The sequence below is a fragment of the Balaenoptera musculus genome, chromosome 18 (genome assembly GCF_009873245.2).
Source record: "Balaenoptera musculus isolate JJ_BM4_2016_0621 chromosome 18, mBalMus1.pri.v3, whole genome shotgun sequence".
In the NCBI taxonomy this organism is placed as follows: domain Eukaryota; kingdom Metazoa; phylum Chordata; class Mammalia; order Artiodactyla; family Balaenopteridae; genus Balaenoptera; species Balaenoptera musculus.
The window spans coordinates 678958-699755 of record NC_045802.1 but is presented as its reverse complement, the minus strand read 5'-3'; the positions used below and the strand labels follow the sequence as shown (position 1 = coordinate 699755).

General features: G+C 38.2%; 1 protein-coding gene across 6 annotated transcripts in view; it reads right to left on the bottom strand.

Annotated features, from left to right (window-relative positions):
• The window catches only part of ZMYM2 (zinc finger MYM-type containing 2), a 90176-nt gene that overhangs the window by 41249 nt on the left and 28129 nt on the right, over positions 1 to 20798 (bottom strand). For all 6 annotated transcript variants that reach the window (XM_036831177.1, XM_036831180.1, XM_036831181.1 and 3 more), the window contains 4 exons: positions 16668 to 16953; positions 15164 to 15329; positions 14164 to 14376; positions 1509 to 1580 (listed from right to left, as the gene is read on the bottom strand). In XM_036831177.1, the coding sequence (XP_036687072.1) occupies positions 1509 to 1580; positions 14164 to 14376; positions 15164 to 15329; positions 16668 to 16953 (737 nt within the window). The remainder of the gene's footprint in view (positions 1 to 1508; positions 1581 to 14163; positions 14377 to 15163; positions 15330 to 16667; positions 16954 to 20798) is intronic.

Here is a 20798-nt window from a genome sequence, read left to right as displayed (position 1 = left end):
CATGATATTATACTAATTTTTATACTAAGTGAAGATTAAGAGATAAATTCAAGTAAACCTTATACTTCTTTTATTCACTCAAGTTGACTCTCAGTCAACTGTATAACTCATTATATAGAAATTTTATATGGAAAGGACAGATAGGAAAATAGTAGGCAAAGATGTTAAAAGAGCTACTATGATAAATACGCTGATATACTCAAGAAACCCATGGAGGAAAAATATGAACACGATGAGGCCAGGAATAGAGGACATAAAAAAGACCCAGATGTAACCTCTAGAGATAACAAATAAAGTCCAAGACAAAAAATACACCACATGGAACTAACAGTTGATTAGAAAAGATTAGCAAAACTGAAGACACATTACAAAAGTCTCTAAAATGAAGCCAGAAGGAAAACAAGACTTTAAAAACCTCAATAAATAATAGAGCCACCGTGACCATGGGACAGGAGCAGGAAATCTAATACACCTGGAATTAGGGTCTCAGAAGAACAGAGGGAGAAACTGAAAAAAACTTGTTTTTAAATAATGGCTTATGATCCTGATTGGATGCAATACAATTTTTTTCCCCAGTTTGCTATAACAGACATTAATGAACAGAATTTGAATAAGGTCTATAGGTTAATCAGTGGTATTATATCAATATAAAATTCCTTACTTTGATCACTGTACTACAATTATAATTATTCTTAATTATATACACTTATTATTCAAGTCCTAATTTATTCATGTGGCTTAATGGGAATATAGATTTGGAAACATTTTTTGAAAGAAAGGGTTTTTTCCCCCCCTCTTTCAGGTAGGCACAAGAGAAGGACTCTTATATCCTATATTTAAATGCCCACTGGGGGTTTCCCTAGTGACACAGTGGTTAAGAATCGCCTGCCAATGCAGGGGACACGGGTTCGAGCCCTGGTCCAGGAAGATCCCACATGCTGCGGAGCAACTAAGCCTGTGTGCCACAACTACTGAGCCTGCGCTCTAGAGCCTGCGAGCCACAACTACTGAGCCCGCGTACCACAACTACTGAAGCCCGCACACCCTAGAGCCCACGCTCTGCAACGAAGAGAAGCCACCACAATGAGAAGCCCGCGCACCACAACTAAGAGTAGCCCCCCTTCGCCACAACTAGAGAAAGCCCGTGCGCAGCAACAAAGACCCAACACAGACAGAAGTAAATAAATAAACAAATAAATTTATTTTTTTAAAAAAATGCCCACTGAGGTCAAGGACTGTGCATTAAAAATCTATATCTTAAAATAATTTTTAATAACATAAATACCTAAAAGCAAATGAGTGCATCATAAGAAAACACATGTAAAATTTAGTGAAATGAGAAAGTTCGTCGGTCTTGAGATAAAGTAAGAAAATAATCATCATCTGACATATCTTAAGTTCATAAATGTTAATACACTTCAAAATGTACACAATTTTTCAGACACACAATAAAGGCAGTAGCAGAGCATGTCATGCCGAGGCCTTAAGCCCAGCCACGTCCCACTTACCTCGGGCTGCATGAAGAAAGAGTCCTGCATGTGATCGCGAACCTCCTTCAGAAAGCCTGGATGGCTACCTACCTAAAAAAAGATTTTAAAAGGCTTTATAAAAAGACATAAAGAAAGGCTGCTAGATCGAAAGGTCAACAAGCAATCTGTAAAAGTTGATTCTTAATTACCTGTTTTGTGACTTACAACCTCGATCCAACTTTTAAAAATGCCTATCTGTCCTACAGTGCCACTGACCAGCTTACAGAATAATTATTATATATCATAACTTTAATTATCCTATAGAAAAATACTAGTAACTAGATAAAGAATTAAAAACAGACCCTTAGATTTGACTCACCTCTAAGTAGACCTTGCAAAAAAAAAATCACATATTTCTCTTAGATGGCAATGTATTCTAAATGTATTCAGTAAAATCTATTAATAATACATAAAATGGTATCTCGGCAGTTCCCTGGCGGTCCAGTGGTTAGGACTCGGAGCTTTCACTGACGTGGCCCTGGGTTCAATCCCTGATCAGGGAACTAAGATCCCACAAGCCTTGCAGTGCGGCCAAAACAAACAAACCAAACAAAAACAAAAGAAAACTGATTTGGAAATTACACAGTTACAATTTTCATCAGCTGCAAATAGGTTGTTTTGGAAACTGTTTTTAAAGCACATGTAACAGCTTCCAGCACATAGAAATTTATACCCTTACTCTTTGCAGAAAGCATCCTGCTTTCCTTAAAAGTCAAAATACTATGCAAGAAAATGGAAAATAGTCTCCTAGAGTAATGGAAATAAAAACAAAAATAAACAAATGGGATTGAATTAAACTTAAAAGTTTTGCACAGCAAAGGAAACCATAAACAACACAAAAAGACAGCCTACAGAATGGGAGAAAATATTTGGAAATGATGCAACCGACAAAGGATTAATCTCCAAAATATACAAACAGCTCATGCAGATCAATATCAAAAAAAAAAAAGTCAAAAATGGGCAGAAGGTCTAAATAGATATTTCTCCAAAGAAGACATACAGATGGCTAAGAGGCACATGAAAAGATGCTCAACATCACTAATCATTAGAGAAATGCAAATCAAAACTACAGTGAGGTGTCACCTCTGGCCAGTCAGCATGGCCATCACCAAGAAACCTACAAACAGTAAATGCTGGAGAGGGTGTGGAGAAAAGGGAACCTTCCTACACTGTGGGTGGGAATGTATTTGGTGCAGCCATCATGGAGAACAGTATGGAGGTTCCTTAGAAAACTAAAAATAGAGCTACCATATGATCCAGCAATCCTACTCCTGGGCATCTATCTGAAGAAAACCATAATTTGAAAAGATACATGCACTCCAATGTTCACTGATGCACTATTTACAATAGCCAAGACATGGAAGTAACCTAAATGTCCACTGACAGAGGAATGGATAAAGAAGATGTGGTATATATACAATGGAATATTACTCAGCCATAAAAAAGAATGGAAAAATGCCATTTGCAACAACATGGATGGACCTAGATAGAGATTATCATACTAAGTGAAGTAAGTCAGACAGAAAGACAAATATCATATGACATCCCTTATATGTGGAATCTAAAAAAAAAAATGATACAAATGAACTTATTTACAAAACAGAAATAGACTCACAGATACAGAACAAACTCATGGTTACCAAAGGGGAAAACAGGGGCGGGAGGGGGGGCAGGGATAAATTAGAAGCTTGAGATTAAAATATGCACACACCATTATATGTAAAGTAGATAACCAACAAAGACCCACTGTACAGCATAGGGAACTACACTCAACAGCTTGTAATAATCTACAGTGGAAGAGAATATAAGAAAAGAATATACAGATTTATGTTTACGTATAACCGAGTTACTTTGTTGTGCACATGAAACTAACACAACACTGTAAATCAACTATATTTCAATAAAAATTAAAATTTTTTTAAATAAAAAATTTTTTTAAGAAAATGAAAAATACTGAAAGACAAGTGTTGAGCACTAGACAGTCCCCACTGCTGGGATCTAGATGATTAACCACCTGTATCTGTATACTCCAGACACTAACTGGGCTACAGGGACAGGCATAAACAACAAGGGCAGCCAACTCAGATGTTAGAGACAAAAGGTTGGGGTGGAGGAGTGCGGGAGCAGGGACCAAAAAATCACTGTACAGTTTTAGTTCCCAGGCTTCAGAAAAAGAAGACATTCACTAGAGTATCACTGCAGTGCTCTCCAAACGTGTCTGATTATGTCCCTTTATCAGTAACAACATACACACAGATTCCCTCTTATTTACTTAAACTATGACAACTAAAAAAAAGATGAAACACTACTTTGAAATAAGCTTTATTTACTGATATTATGAAGAATACTTTCTGTATCCTCTGGAGGAACATCATCCTGGTGCCAGTGGGGCTGCAGGGGCGCAGTAGCAGGCCCTCCTGGAGCCCAGAGGGGAGGGAGCCAGAGCCACAGAAGGAGACAGTCAAAAGATGCTCACACTGAAAGCACAGATACCCTAGGATTATGCGCCAAAGATTTTAAAGCAGCCATGATAAAAATGCTTCAACAAGGAAAAAAAACACAACAATGAAAAAATAGAAATTCTCATCAAAGAAATAGAAGGTCCAAATGGAAACTGCAGGACTGAACACAGGGGCAAAAGTCCAATGCAGAAAAATTCCAAGTAACTATATACTCCACCTTAAAAGAGAGTGACTTTCTTCCAAACATTAAACAAGGAACGGTGGGGGGGGGGGGGGGGGCTTTCCGGTGGAGAATCCTGACACCACTTCAGCAAGGTGATCTACATCAACGTCAACAGTCATAAGTCATGTTGAGACATGTACTGTTATGTGATGAAAACTGCGAAAGTGCAAAAGGCCAACACCTCTGTCATCTCCCTCCTAAACCCAGAGCGCCGTCTGTCTAGAGATGAAAGCAGAAGGGCCTCTTGCAATACACTTGACTCCTAAAAACTGTCAAGCTCTTCAAAAACAAGAAAAGTCTGAGAAAATGTCACAGCCAAGAGGAGCCTAAGGTGACACAACTGCTGAATATGATGTGGCATCCTGGATGGGATCCTGGAACAGGAAATGGACATTATTCAGATTTTCTTAATTTTTACATAAACTATGGACTTTACATACTAATAATATTTCAATATGAGCTCACTAATTGTAACAAATTATCATACCAATTTAAGGTGTCAATACAGAGGGAAACGGTGTGGGGAGGGGCTATACCATGAGAACTCTGTATTATCTGATCAATGTTTCTGTAATACTGAAACTGTTCTAAACAAAATTAAGTATTAGTAAAATAAATAAATAACAACCACCAAAAATACCCCAATGGATGGGACCAAGAGCAGAATGGAAAAGACAGAGGACAGGACCATGGAAGGGGGAAAGAGAAATTATCCAATCTGAATATCAGAAATAACACAGCCTTGGAGATGAACATAAAGAAGAAGAGCCTCAGGGGCCTGCAGGACCGTAACTGTAGTAATATAATAGCCACATCACTCGAGTCCCGGAGGGAGAGGAAAGAGGGTGGGGCTGACCGAGTACTCGAAAAACGTCTGAAAACATCGCAGATTAGGCAAAAGACATAAACCGACAGGGAGAAGAAGCTGAAAGAACCCTAGAATGGATAAACCACAAGAATCCCCACAATACACCACAAATTTCTAAAAAAATTTTAACATCAAACAAATTAAACTTTAAGTCAAAAAACTAATACAAGGAACAAAACAAAACAAAACCATACTGGAAAAAGGGTAAATTCATCAAGAAGATAAAACAATTATAAACTTTTTCACCAAATATCAGAGACCCAAAATATATTAAGCGACCATTGACAGAAGTGAAGGGAAAAACAGGCAATTCTACAGTAACAGCTGTAGAACTCAATACATACACCCATTTCAATAATGGACAGACCAGCCACACGGGATTTTGGCACTTATGTACAGGATCTGAATAACACTACAAGCCACTATGTTCTCCCCAAGTGCACATGAAACATTCTCCAGGAAAGACCATATGTTAGGCTACAAAAAAGTCCCAATAAATGTATAAAGATTGAAATTGCAGAGTATCTTTTCCAATCATAACAGAATTAAATAAAAAATGAATAACAAAAAAACCAGAAAATTTACAAATACAGGGATATAAAAACTACACACTCTTAACCAATGGGTCAAAGAAGAAATTACAAGGGAAATTTTTCAATACATAACAGATGAGTCAAGGCAAAACCAAAATATACCAAAAGTGACAGGATGCAGTGCAAACAGTGCTCCGAGGAAGAATTATAATTGCAAATACCTATTTTTGAAAAGAAGATCTAAATCGATAACATAACTTACACCTTAAAGAAACAGAAAAAGAGAGAAAGCTAAACCCAAGCCAGCAGAAGAAAGGAAATAATAGAGTGCAGAGAAATAAAAAGTATGAAAATATAATCACTGAAACAAAAAGCTGGCCAATGGAGAGATCAAAAAAGTCAACAAACCTTTAGTTAGACTAAGAAAAAAGACGCAAAGAACAAAACAGAGAAACGAAAGTAGGGACAATACTACAAATATTTCCCTAAGAAAGGACTGTGAAAAAAGAAAAAGAAAAAAAAAAAAAAAAGAAAGGACTGCGAGAAAATGCTATGAATAATTATACACCAACAACTGGATAACCTAGATGAAACAGAAGTCCCTTAAAAACGCAAACCAGGGGCTTCCCTGGTGGTGCAGTGGTTGGGGGTCCACCTGCCAATGCAGGTGACTCAGGTTCGAGCCCTGGTCTGGGAGGATCCCACATGCCACAGAGCAGCTGGGCCCATGCGCCACAGCTACTGAAGCCCACGTGCCTGGAGCCCATACTCCGCAGTGGGAGAGGCCACTGCAGTGAGAAGCCCACGCGCCACCAACAGGGACCCAACGCAGCCAAAGGTAAAAAAATAAATTAAATGAATACATAAATACCTGGAGTGGTTTCTGTTTAAAAAAAAAAAAAAAAAAAAAAGGCAAACCACCAAAACTGACTCAGGAAGAAACAGAAAATATCAACAGACCTGTAAGAAGTAAAGAGACTGAATCAGTCATCAAAAGCGTTGCAGCAAAGTAAAGCCAGGATCAAATGACTTCACTGGGACATTCCGCCAAATATTCAAAGAGGAGCTAACACAGATTCTTCTCAAACTCTCCCCAGGTCAGAACAGGGTGGACACCTCCCACTCCTATTCCATTAGGCCACCATTGCCCTGAATCCAAAGACAGACAGATATTACAGACAAATATCTCTTACAGATATACATACAAAAATCCAAAGGAAAATATCAGTAAGGCAAATTCAGCAGCATATTAAAAGTATTACACACCATAACCAAGTGGCGTTTATCCCAGTAATGCAAATGTAAAATAATCAATGTAATATACCACATGAATAGAATGAAGGTAAAAACCACATGATAATCTCAAATGATGAAGAAAAAGTTTAACAAAATTCAACACCCTTTTATGATAAAAGACAACAAACTAGGAATAGAAAACCATCTCAACATAACAAATGCCATATATGAACATCCCATAGCTAACAGCATACTCAAAGAAGAAAGACACAAATCTTTCCCTCTAAGGTCAGGAACAAGAAAAGGATGCCTACTTTTGCCATTTCTATTCAACATGATAGTGAAAGTTCTAGCCAGAACAAGTTAGAAAAGGAAATAAAAGACATCCAAATTGGAAAGGAAGAAGGAAAACTATCACTACTGGAGATGAACTGACTCTATATAAAGAAAACCCAGGGACTTCCCTGGTGGCACAGTGGTTAAGAATCCACCTGCCAATGCAGTGGGACACGGGGTCGAGCCCTGGTCCGGGAAGATCCCACATGCCACAGAGCAACTAAGCCTGTGTGCCACAACTACTGAGCCTGCATCTAGAGCCCGAGAGCCACAACTACTGAGCCCACGTGCCATAACCACTGAAGCCCACGCACCTAGAGCATGAGCTCTGCAACAAGAGAAGCCACTGCAATGAGAAGCCTGCGCACCACAACAAAGAGTAGCCCCCGCTCGCCACAACTAGAGAAAGCCCGCGAGCAGCAACGAAGACCCAACGCAACCAAAAATAAAAATAAATAAAAAAATTTGTAAAAAAAAGGAAAAAAAAGAAAACCCCAAGGGATCAACAATAAAGCTACTAGAGCTAATAAAGACCTAAGTAAATGAGAAAACATCCCATGTTCATACATAGGAAGCTTTGACATTGCAGAAATGTCAGTACTACCCAAAGTGATCTACAGAATCAATGTAATCACTATCAAAATTCTAAAAGCCTTTTCTGCAGAAATGGAAAAGTCATACAAAACTAGAATGGGGTTAGAGTATCCAAACAGAAGAACAAAGTTGGAAGACTCATTTCCTGATTTCAAAACTTCCTACAAAGATGGTTATCAGAAATAAACCTACTCATCTATGGCCAATTAATATTTGACAAATATCACAAGTCCAATTAACAGGGACTTCCCTGGCAGCCCAGTGGTTAAGTCTCCAAGCCTCCACTGCAGAGGATGCGGGTTCGATTCCTGGTCAGGGAACTAAGATCCCACATGCCACATGACACAGCCAAAAAACTAAATAAATAAATGAAAAAGTAAAACAATTAAAAACAACAAAAAAAACCCCACACAAGTCCAATAACAGATGGTGCTGGGACAACTGGATTTCCACACACAAGAGAATGAAGTTGGATGCCTGCCTCATATCATCAACAAAATTAATTCAAAATGGACCAAAGACCTAAATATGAGTTAAAATCATAAAACTCTTAGAAGAAAGCATAGGGATAAACCACCTTGACCTTTGATTTGGTAACAAATTCTTAGATATGGCGCCAAAAACACAATCAACAAAAGAAAAGGAGGTAAATTGGCCTTCATTAAAATTAAAAAGTTTTCTGCAAATGACATTATCAAGAAAGTAAAATGAGGGACTCCCCTGGTGGTCCAGTGGTTAAGACTCTGTGCTCCCAATGCAGGGGGCCTGGGTTTGATCCCTGGTCAGGGAAAAGATGCTGCATGCCGCAACTAAGAGCCCACATGCCGCAACTAAAGACCTGACACAGCCAAATAAATAAACATTTAAAAAAAACTATATATGACTTCTATAGATACTCCTCCAAGGAAGACATACAAATGACCAAAAAGCACATGAAAACATACTCAACATCATTAGTCATTAGGGAAATGCAAGTCAAAACCACAAAGATATATACCACTCCACTCCTACTGTGATGTCTATAATAAAAAAAAAAATTTTTTTTAATGGAAAATAACAAGTGTTGGCAAAGATGGACAGCAAATGGAACCCTCATGTATTGCTGGTAGGAATTTAAACTGATACAGTTGTTGTGGAAAACAGTTTAACCATTCTTCAAAAAGCTAAACATAGAATTACCCTATGACCCAACAATTCCACCCCTAGGTATACACCCACAAGAACTGAAAAACAGACCTCAAACTGATACTTATATGCTAATGTTCATTGCAGTATGATTCACAATAGTCAAAAGATGGAAACAACCCCAATGTCCATCATCAAATAAATGAATAAGCAAAATGTATATGCATACAATGAATATTATTCAGCCATAAAAAACAATGCTACAACATGGCTGAAACTCAAGACATTATGCTAAGTGAATAAACCAGACAAAAAGGACAGATATTGTATGACTCCACTTATATGAAATACCTAGAATCAGCAAATTCATAGACAGAAAGTAGATCAGAGATTACCAGGGTCAGGGGTGAGGGGGAAGATGAGGAGTTATTGGCTTCATTGTCACAGAGTTTCTGTTTGGGTCATGAAAAAGTTCTGGAAATAGAGGTGATGACTGCACAAATTATGACTATAATTAATGCCACTCAATTGTATAGTTAAAAATGTTTAAAATTAGGAATATTATATTATATACACTTACCAAAATTTTTTTTTTAACATGAGTAGTTTTCATCCTTTTTAATGCTTTGGAATGGTTTAAATAACATTAAGGTTACCTAGTTCAAATCTGATGGAATTTCCCTGTAAAACCATCTGAGCCTATTTCTTTTTGTGGGGTAGTTCTTTGATAACTATCTCTATTTCTTCTACGGAAATTTCTCTGCCTTATTCTATCTGCTCTGGAGTCAATTTAGGGAAATTATATTTTGATAGAAAATTACTCACTTGATCTAGGTTTTCAACATTTCTATATAGGGTTGTACAAAGTAGTCCCTTGTTGATTTTCTTCAATTTTCTCTGTTTTGATGGGTAAGTCCAACTTGTCATTTCTTATCTTTGTGAATCTGTGCATTTTTAAACCTCTGTTCCTGACTGACAATCGGTTTGTCTAGTTTTTCAAAGAGTTGATTTCCTATAGAAGCAGCATTTTGAATTATTTTAGTACTATTTTTATATCCTAATTCATTAATTTCTACTTTTATTTTTTTTTGTCTTTTGCTTTAATTTATTTTCTTTTTACAACTTTGAGTTTAATAGTTAATTCATTTATTTTCATTTTTACTCATTTAAGCATATAAGGATATGAATTTTCCTGAGCATTTTTATAAAGCAAATATAACACTGATATCTTAAAGACTGCACCAAAAAAAGGAAATTCAAGACCACTCTCACTTATGAATACCAATGGAAAAGTACTAAATATTAACAATTAGAAATAAAATTTAAAATACAATAATGATCTGGTATGGTTTATTCCAATAATGTAAGAATGTTTAGATGAATTAGGAAATCCATTAAAATAATTCACATATTAATAGATTTAAAGGGGTGGGGAGGGACTTCCCTGGTGGTCTAGTGGTAAAGAATCTGCCTTCCAATGCAGGGGACACGAGTTCTATCCCTGGTGGGGGAACTAAGATCCCGCATGCCGCGGGGCAACTAAGCCCCCGTGCCACAACTACTGAGCTTGCATTCCTCAACGAGAGAGCCCACGTGCTGCAAACGAGAGAGCCCATGTGCTCTGGAACCCACACGGCACAACTAGAGAGAGAAAAACGTGCACGCCACAACTAGAAGAGAAGCCCACGCGCTGCAACGAAATATCCCACATGCCTCAACGAAGATCCCACATGCCGCAGCCAAAAAAATAAATAAATAAAAAATAAAGGTGGCGGGGGGATCATACAATCACTGCCACAGACACTGAAAAGACCTTCAAAACTCGATTCTCATTTCTGATAAAACATTTAATGAAGCAAATCCATGGATACTTCTTTAATATGATAAAATATATTTGCCAACCCTGAAGTTGGCATCTAATTTATTGAGGAAACACCAAAGGCATTCCCACTGGGAAAAGAAAAAGGTACTTACCATTTCCACTCATTAAAAATTGTAGGGGGCTTCCCTGGGGGCGCAGTGGTTAAGAATCCGCCTGCCAGTGCAGGGTACACGGGTTTGAGCCCTGTTCCGGGAAGATCCCACGTGCCACGGAGCAACTAAGCCCGTGCGCCACAACTGCTGAGCCTGCGCTCTAGAGCCTGCGAGCCACGACTACTGAGCCCGTGCGCCACCACTGCTGAGGCTGCGCTCTAGAGCCTGTGCTCTGCAGCAAAGAGAAGCCACCGCAATGAGAAGCCCGCGCACCGCAAGGAAGAGTAGCTCCCGCGTGCAGCAACGAAGACCCAACACAGCCATAAATAAAATAAATAAAATAAATTAATCAAAAAAAAAAATTGTAGGGGGCTTCCCTGGTGGCGCAGTGGTTAAGAATCCACCTGCCAATGCAGGGAACACAGGTTCGAGCCCTGGTCTGGGAAGATCCCACATGCCGTGGAGCAACTAAGCCCATGAACCACAACTACTGAAGCCCGCGTGCCTAGAGCCTGTGCTCCGCAACAAGAGAAGCCCCGGCTCGCCGCAACTAGAGAAAGCCCGCACGCAGCAACAAAGACTGAACGCAGCCAAAAATAAATAAATTTTAAAAAAATTGTAGGAAATACCATCAGGCAAGACACGTGATGAAAAAAGGCAGGGTGGGGGGGCAGGTGGGGGATTTAAGCCACTGCCCAGGACACAGAGGATGAGTGCTGGGCTACGACTTTAACCCAGGGCAGCTAGCTCTTACCACACCTAGGTATCGGAAGATAACTAATGCAATGACATCACCAACATCAAACACCACATTGAGCCCTGGAGATTATAATTAGTCTGATCCTTTCAATCACCACAAAACCTTCCTTATGTTAACAAACCTGAATTACACCAGCGCAATGCAAATCCCATGAAAGCAGGAACTGTCTACTGTACTTCCCATCAGACTATTTCAAGCAATTAGCACAGTACCTGCAACATAATAGTTGCTAAATAACTGTTTCACGAACAAATTACCGATGCATTTTGCTCATTAAAAGTTTGACTTAATGGGGGAAAGACTGAGACAAACCAAAGCCCAAACAGAAAAATGGGTATAAGAGGTAAACAAACAGTTCACAGAAAAGGAAAGACAATGAGCTCTGAAATATGAAAAGCTGCTCATCAGTATTCCTAATAAAAGAAATACAAATTTTACTAAACATACTGTTCTTACCAAACAGAATAAAAGTCCCTGCTGGAGAGCCTACGGAGAAACAAGCACTTCCACATACACTGCTGAAAGGAATGCAAACTGGTCCAACTCTAACAGAGGGAATTTAACAGTATCTAACAAACTAACATGTGCATGTACCTCTGGCTGAGCAGTCTTGCTTCTAAGAATCCACCCTGAAACCACATCTCCAAGGAGTCAAGCATATACAGGCAGACCTCGTTGTAGGAGGTCTGTGGCGACCCCGTGTCGAGCAACTTCATCAGCGCCGTTTTCCCAGCAGCATCTGCTCACCTCATGTCTCTGTGCCACATTTTGGTAATTCTTGCGACATTTCAAACTTTTTCATTATTACTGTATTTGTTACGGTGATCTCTTGGTATAATCAGTGATCTTGGAATGCTACTACTATGATTCACTGAGGCTCAGATGATGGTTAATATTTTTTTAAATTAAGGTGTGTACAATTTTTTAGACACAGTGCTATTGCACACTTAATAGTAAACATAACTTATGTGCACTGAGAAACCAAAAAATTCACATGACTCGCTCTACTGCGACATTCGCTCTACTGCACTGGTCTGGAACTGAACCCACAAGACCTCTGGGCTGTGCCTGCACAGGTTACTCATCATCTGTCATCTGCAGCAACAAAACACTGGAAATAACCCAAACACCACCAACAGCAAAGTGATCAATTAAACAAGTCAGCCCAGTGCTGTCTTGTATATGGTTAACCACTAGCTCTCGGGAGGTGAAAGCAAGCATCATATTTATTGTAGCATCTACCATGAGACTCTCCCCACCGTGGCTAATTTCAGGCCACCAACATAAAACTAAACATGTAATTGGGAAGAGATACACAGAAGCACACCATTATGTATAATATTTCCATCTCACAAATAATGTAAATAACCTCAAGAGCACAGGTAATACTGAAATGTAATCAAATAATTAGGAAGTGGTACGTTTTAAGTATTTACTTTCTTTGTCTTCAATATTGTGTCTCCCCCCACCTCAAAGGAGTATCTTGAAGCCCTAACCGCAACAAGACTGTATTTGGGATAGGGCCTTTAAGGGGGGCGGTTAGGGTTGAATGAAGCCCTACAGGTTAGGTCCAAGAAGACGGACCAGGACACTCTCTCCTTCTGAGCACAAAGGAAAGACCACGTGAGGACACAGCAAGAAGGAGGTTACCTACAAGCCTGGAGGAGTGGCCTCACCAAAAACCACCCCAGAAAGGCACCTCGATCTTAGATTTTAAGCCTCCAGAACTGTGAGAAAATAAATTCCTGGCTGTCTGAGCCCTTCAGTATTTTGTTACAGCAGCCCTAACAGACTAATATAATTTATCTGTAAGTTTCTATAACTTAATTTTTAATAATGGGCGTTTTAACAACTGGCTCACAGAATTCCTGAAAATTTAACTCAGCCATAAAAGGAATAAGGAAGAATAAGGAATATACTGACAGGGAATGATTCCAAGATACAAATGGAGGGTACAGTACTGTACATACAGTATGCTGCCTTTTGTACACATAAAAGAGAAACTAAGAATACATTATTTCCTTAATTTTTCAGAAAGAAGAGAAAACAAAATAGTAAGAATTAAAAACTGATATGTATAAAGGATAAGTAGGAACCAAGAGAAGAAAGAAATGGGAGCTAGACTGCTCTGACTTTTGAAACCACAGGTATATATTAAAAAATAAACTAAGTCAAAGACCTTAAATTTTAAATTAACAATCAAATGGAAATAAAATAATCATTCCTAAGCTAAGCATCAACAATTTGAAAAACCATATTTACGACCCCTCTCCACCACCCAAAAAAGGAATCACTTTGGTAAGCATTTACCTTTCTATGTAAAATCACAAGCTTATTTCCAATAACCTACATGTATTTCAGTATTCACCTGAGACTGGTTATCTCTAAGATGTTAAGACAATAATGGAATTAAATGAGACTTCAAGATAAATCTGGTTAATTAATGCTGTTAGAGTGGAACTATTATAGCAATTTAAAAGCACATTCAAAACAACGGTTGATTCTGATCAGATCATGAATTACCTGCTTGTACTCACTGACACAACTCTGGCAGCAAAATCTCTTCTGCTGACCATCGATAACCAGGACATTGTTTCCAGCACCTTTGCTGGGCAGGTACTCCCCACACTGCTCACAGCAATTCATTATTAGACCATTGGCCATTCTGTATCTATTAAAGCAGTGGTCACTGCACAGCTTATGAGTCATATTTTTAAAGCTAACTTCATGGCGAATCTAAAAGAAAAACAAGCAAACTTTTAAAAAACAAATTAATATAGGACATGTAGCTAAGTAACAAGGTGCTCCAATAGAAAGAAAATGCCTCAGTTTTTCTGTGTAAGGCTTGTTTAGGGAAAACACAAGACAAAGTACATTTCATTCTCCTTTAAACTTCTTTTATACACACATATATACGGTGCAAGGCAGGGAGGACCACCAGTGTCATCGCACAAACTTCTCTAGAGGTATCTAAAAGTGACAGGAAACAACCCAGTTTGGGCAGTGTTAGTATAAAACTTCCAAACAGATTGGAAATCTTTAGACAAATCCAAAAGGAAATTATTTAAGTATAAGTACACTACTGTACAACAGGGAGGAGAGGACTAACATTATAAATAATTCAAATGAAGTACGTATACACAGATTTCTTTTTTTCATCAAATGCAAAAACCGTAATATGTTTTTAACGAAGTCCTCAAAAACATCCCCTCCGCTTGTTCCACTTCTTAAGCAAGATTGTTTGTTGTCTCTCATGTGCAGTCAGCCTATTTAAACACTATGGTTTTTTCTGTGAGGGTTCCCAACCTCAGGAAAAAAGTCAATTGATGTGATATTTCAATTTTTTTGTAAATCATTCTCCCTATGGGAGAATGGGATTACATAATGGGATATTTATAAGATAGATTTTATATACCCTCACTTTTAAGGAAATACATACTGATGAAAGATTATGTCAAAACAGCTAAAAGTCAAAAATATTCCCATTAGTTAGGACTAAGTGATAAAGCACAAAAATACAAACCTCTGTTAGTTTACCACAAATTGTACATCTTGATTTATTCAGAGCTCCTTTAGTAGGATTCTGTTTGTCTTCATAAAGAGACAGACAAGATGTACTACAGAATTCCTGGAAGGATTCGCTCGAATCCACTTGAGCAACAATGGTTCCTTTCATTGTAGTTATATCCCTGAAAAATACGAGGAGCAGCAAAGTCAAAGAGTAATAACTGACATTTTTAATTTCCATAGACTGAAACCCAGTTTTAGATTCATTAACTCACTTTTACTATTTAAAAACTCTTGGCAATAAAATATGAACACAGAAGACTGAGAAGCAATACTATTAAACCCTAGCCACTACTCAATTTATTTTCAAGCTCCTTAACAAGGCTTTCAGATATTGGAACCACTTAAAAAAAAAAAAAAAAAAAAAAAGCTGTTGTTATTTACATGGAGTTTAATGTCAAGGCCTAATTTACTGAGGTATAAATTTATGATACCTATGCAATTTCCCTCTCGTGGGTAAGTAGAAAGCATGAGGTACCTAGGTCACAGGAATATGGCATCCTTCTAGAGAGGATAAGTGAACTTAAATACATCCCATAACCCAAAATAACCCCACCTACCATTCTATACAGCTTTCAACTACAATTAGAAATGTTAGGAAATGACAATACTGATGACCTTTGAAGTTTTCCTTTAATTCTGAAGTTCCAGGCCTTATATTGCTGTATGCAAGTCTACTACTGTAAAGCAACCAAAAAACTGTATAACAATTGTTCCAATATTTGAATTTACTAAACCTATACAGAGCACTCAGCCTTTTCCAGTTCTAAGATCTAAAAATATCTTTACAAACTTGGGCTGCTTCAAGAGATGGTACAGAAAATCCACCTGTTTAACCCTGCACACAACATACTATATATTCAGCTCATTTTTAACTAGTGAGAGCAGACCTAAAAATGGCAGGAGAGGATCCTGTCACTCCAAGGCTGTCAAAAAAAAAGGTACCTGAGTCTTGAGAAGTGAGTATTAAAATGACTTAACGTTCAAGATAAACATAAATAAATGCATATAATATCCAAAGATTTGCCAATTTTTAATAATCTTAACATGAAGGTAGTCCAAATTTTGACCTATTTTAATACAAAACTAGTCATACATAAATTGCTTAACAATTTTGTCTGGCTAGAACTAAATTCTTATAATTAATAATGTAAATATGCATGTATGTATTTTTACGAATTCAAGAAATCCAATGGAAATTACAGATAAAATTAATTATAAGGGCCTAGTAACTAAATCAACCCCAAAGCCTATCCAAATAGGAAGGCTTTTCATCCTAAGCCACTTCAGCTTGATAGAGAACACTCCAAGGCCATTACAAATTTGAGTTTGGCTTTAATATTCAAACAAGCTTACAAATTTTTAAAACATAGTAATTCACCTCTAAAACAATTTTTCTCAAATTTTATACCACCAATATTCAACCTTAATAAGGAAATATGCTGGAAGGTAAACCTTACTTTTTACACATAACACAAAGTTTCTTTGGAGCAGGCTTGTGAGAGAAGGAAGAGAGGCAGGTGGTAGAACAGAAGAGGTGAGCTGATCCTTTTCGCTGATACGCTGTCTGTCCCTTCTGTAAAGGCTTTTTGCAGTTTGCACAAGTGACTTTAACTGGTTTAGTGGGTTGCTGTTGGGCAGAAGGCTGGAAGATCTGTTTAGGAAGTGAGGCCACTGGTGATAAAGAATCCACCCCTGGCTGTTTCTGATTTCGGGGAAAGGAAGCTGACTGGGAGATCCAAGAATCTAAAAAAACAAAACAAAACAAAAACACATACGCTGAAATTTATATCAGAGACACAGTTTTAACTTCCCACCCTCTCCAAGTTTCAGACATCGATAAGGCGCAGTATAGCAGAGCAGTCAAGGGCACAGACTTTGGAGTCACAATTGATGGCTGGCATTCAGGCTCCATTACCTACTAGACTGGGAAGTTACTAACCCTGTGCCTAACTCTTCTCTAAACTGGAAATGGTAACTTTAAATGAGATAGTACATGGTTTATAAACCACAGTGACTGGCACATAGGCAGCACTAAAAAATATTTGCCATTAGTTACTAAACAGGAAGAATTTACAAAATATTACTTTAAGCGAGGAACACATACATCAACATAAATATGTAATAAAATCTTTACCAACCAGAACCTTTGACAAATACAATATAGCTCGGATAAAGTTTACAAATGACTATATTCAAAACATCTTTCTAGGGACGTCCCTGGTGGTCCAGCGGTTAAGGCTCCACACTTCCAATGCAAGGGGTTCAGGTTCAATCCCTGGTCAGAAAACTAAGATCCCCACATGCCACGTGGTGCAGCCAAAAAATTTAAAAAAAAAAAAAAAATCTTTCTAAGAACAGCTTTTCCATATACATGTTTCATTCCATGGCTTCTAAGTATACCACATAATATCAAAGAAATTAGAGTGTTACACAGAAGTGGTGATGTTAAGCCAACGTCTAGTGACTGATGCGACACCCTGTTGCTCTACCGCTGCCAGCAGCACAGCTTCAATGGCACAGCATTAAGGCCTGGGGAACCGACCGCCAGGGTGCTGAGTTCTTCCTCCTCTCTTTCTTAGTAAGCTTCTTTGGGACTTAGCAGGACGTCTCCAGCTCACCATACTACTTACTGTTACACAGACTCGCACTACAATACCAATACACCATAATGTTTTTTCATTTTGAAACTTTTCATGCTACCACTTCTATTATAATTTCTACTACTTTGGTCTCTTGTAATATTTTTCCTTTCTAGTTTCTTCTGAAATTTGTATTTCCATACAAAAAAGATGCCCTTCCATATGAGAAACAATGTATAAATATATCCAGAGTATGAGGAAATTTCTTTACTACCAAAACCTTGAAGAGGGCAATTTCCTGGTTCTGACCCAGTCCATCAACCTAGTGGTTTCAAGGGGCTACATATACTGCTATTCAAATTTTACTTTACTCCACAACCTCTCCAAATAAGTATATGTTTTATACACAGAGTAAACAGAGTGCCTTCTGGAATCCTGTTATCCTGCTATCATCAGGGTAACTGACCTGTTTTAATAAAGAGGTAAAAATACTAAGGAACATGAAGAAAGCAAATCACTGAAGCAACTGGCAATTCCATATTCTGAAGGGCCTTCAATCAAAAATTATATTTGAGGACATCCCTGGTGGCGCAGTGGTTAAAAATCCACCTGCCAACCCAGGGGACATGGGTTCGATCCCTGGTCCGGGAAGATCCCACATGCCGCGGAGCAACTAAGCCTGTGCGCCACAACTACTGAGCCTGCGAGCCACAACTACTGAGGCCGCATGCCGTAACTACTGAAGCCCGTGTACCTAGAGCCTGTGCTCTGCAACAAGAGAAGCCACCGCAACGAGAAGTCTGCCCACCGCAAGGAAGAGTAGCCCCAGCTCGCTACAACTAGAGAAAAGCCCCTGCACAGCAACGAAGACCCAATGCAGCCAAAAATAGTAAACAAATAATTTAAAAAAAAAATTATATTTGAATACATGTTAGAAGTAATAGCTTTTGCAACATAAATAGTAGCTCCTTAGGATTTTCAACCCTGCAGGCTTGTCATCTGAATATATACTTAAAGGAACCTAGTTAGGGACTTCCCTGGTGATCCAGTGGGTAAGACACCCTGCTCCCAGTGCAGGGGGCCTGGGTTCGATCCCTGGTCGGGGAATTAGATCCCACATGCATGCCACAGCTAAGAGTCCGCATGCCGCAACTAAATATACCGAGTGCCGCAACTAACACCCGGCAGAGCCAGAATAAATAAATATATATATATATATTTTTAAAAAGGAACCTAGTTAAACCTAAAGGCATCTATCTATTAACTTGATTTTGAAAAATGGCAATTTTTTTCAATTTCGTGCTAGGCCCTGTATAAATAATGCAATGGCTCCTTTTATCTATGCTTCAGTTCTTACATTCCCCTACTTTCAAATTTTCACCTCCAACATCAAAATACTTTTAGGAATGGAAGAGACTTAATCATTCTCTATTTTATACAATGGACATTAAGGGATAGAGATCAATTTGCCCAAGTCACCATTAGTCTGACAGCCAGTATAAACAGCCAAGATGTTATAATTCTCTATGACAAACAAAGACAGCACAAACACACAAGAGCTAATCCATAAACTCAGGAGCAAGAGGTGTATCTGTCTGGTTTTCTGATGCGTACTTTACATTCCCTGTGTTAAGAGTTTGTGTGAACAGGAACACAATTCTTATTATAAATGTGCTTTGACCCAGCAATAGTCCTCAGGTACTACGTATCCCAAGATACATGGATAAGAATATTCTTAAGAGTTATTTAAATAGTAAAAACTGGAAGTGAACTAAATAGAGAATTAACAAAATCAAACATATACTCTTGATATGGCCAAAAGTTCAAGATTATTGTTAGGTATTTAAAGGAGCAGGAGAAAGGGAAAGTTTGCAAAGCTATACCTATATTGCAATCTCAGGTTAGAATTAAATGTACCATTCTCAACAGTAAGACTGAATGTTATGTTCTTTTTCATATGCTTATGTTTTTAATATATTTATAAGAAAGACAAAATAGCTATTTTGAAACTAATTTGACTATTATCATGTTTTAAACTTTTATGTGAGCTAGAAGGAAAGACCCTCTAATACACAGCTGATAGCAGTATAAATTGGTAAAAACTTTCCGGAAGGCCGTATGACAATATATTTCCACAACTTGAAAATGTTCATACAACGTCACATACACACATACGCATACAATGACCTACCAACAGATATATATAAATACATACAGGGGGAAAGGATCTTGGAAGACATTAGGAATTTTCAAAACTGAGTAATAAGAAACATATTTCTGGGCTTCCCTGGTGGCGCAGTGGTTGAGAGTCTGCCTGCCAATGCGGGGGACACGGGTTCGAGCCCTGGTCTGGGAGGATCCCACATGCCGCGGAGCAGCTAGGCCCGTGAGCCACAACTACTGAGCCTGCGCGTCTGGAGCCTGTGCTCCACAACAAGAGAGGCCGCGATAGTGAGAGGCCCACGCATCGCGATGAAGAGTGGCCCCCACTTGCCACAACTAGAGAAAGCCCTCGCACAGAAACGAAGACCCAACACAGCCAAAAATAAATAACAAATAAATAACAAATAAATTTAAAAAAAAAAAAAAAAAAGAAACATATTTCTTTCAAAATCACTATAAAGCAGAAAATTTTTATAACCATAAATCTTTGGAGGGATGGGAGTAGTGATAGTCTTTGGCCCAGTAACTTCACTTCTAGGAATATACTCTAAGAAATAATCAGAAATTTGAGAAAAAAAAAAGTTTATCATAGACCGACAAGAGCAAAAAAGGGAAACAATGTAAAAACCAAATATGGGAATGGTATAACCAAATCCATTGTGCAGTCGTTAAAACTTCTGTGTATAAATAATTTTAATGGTATGAGAAAATACAGAGTAATATTAAATGGGGGGAAACAGGAAGCAAAATTATGAAGAACTACACTTCAACCAAGTTAAGAAATACAAAGGAAAAACACTGAAAGACAACCACTCAAAGCATTAACAACAGTGGTAACCTTTCTTC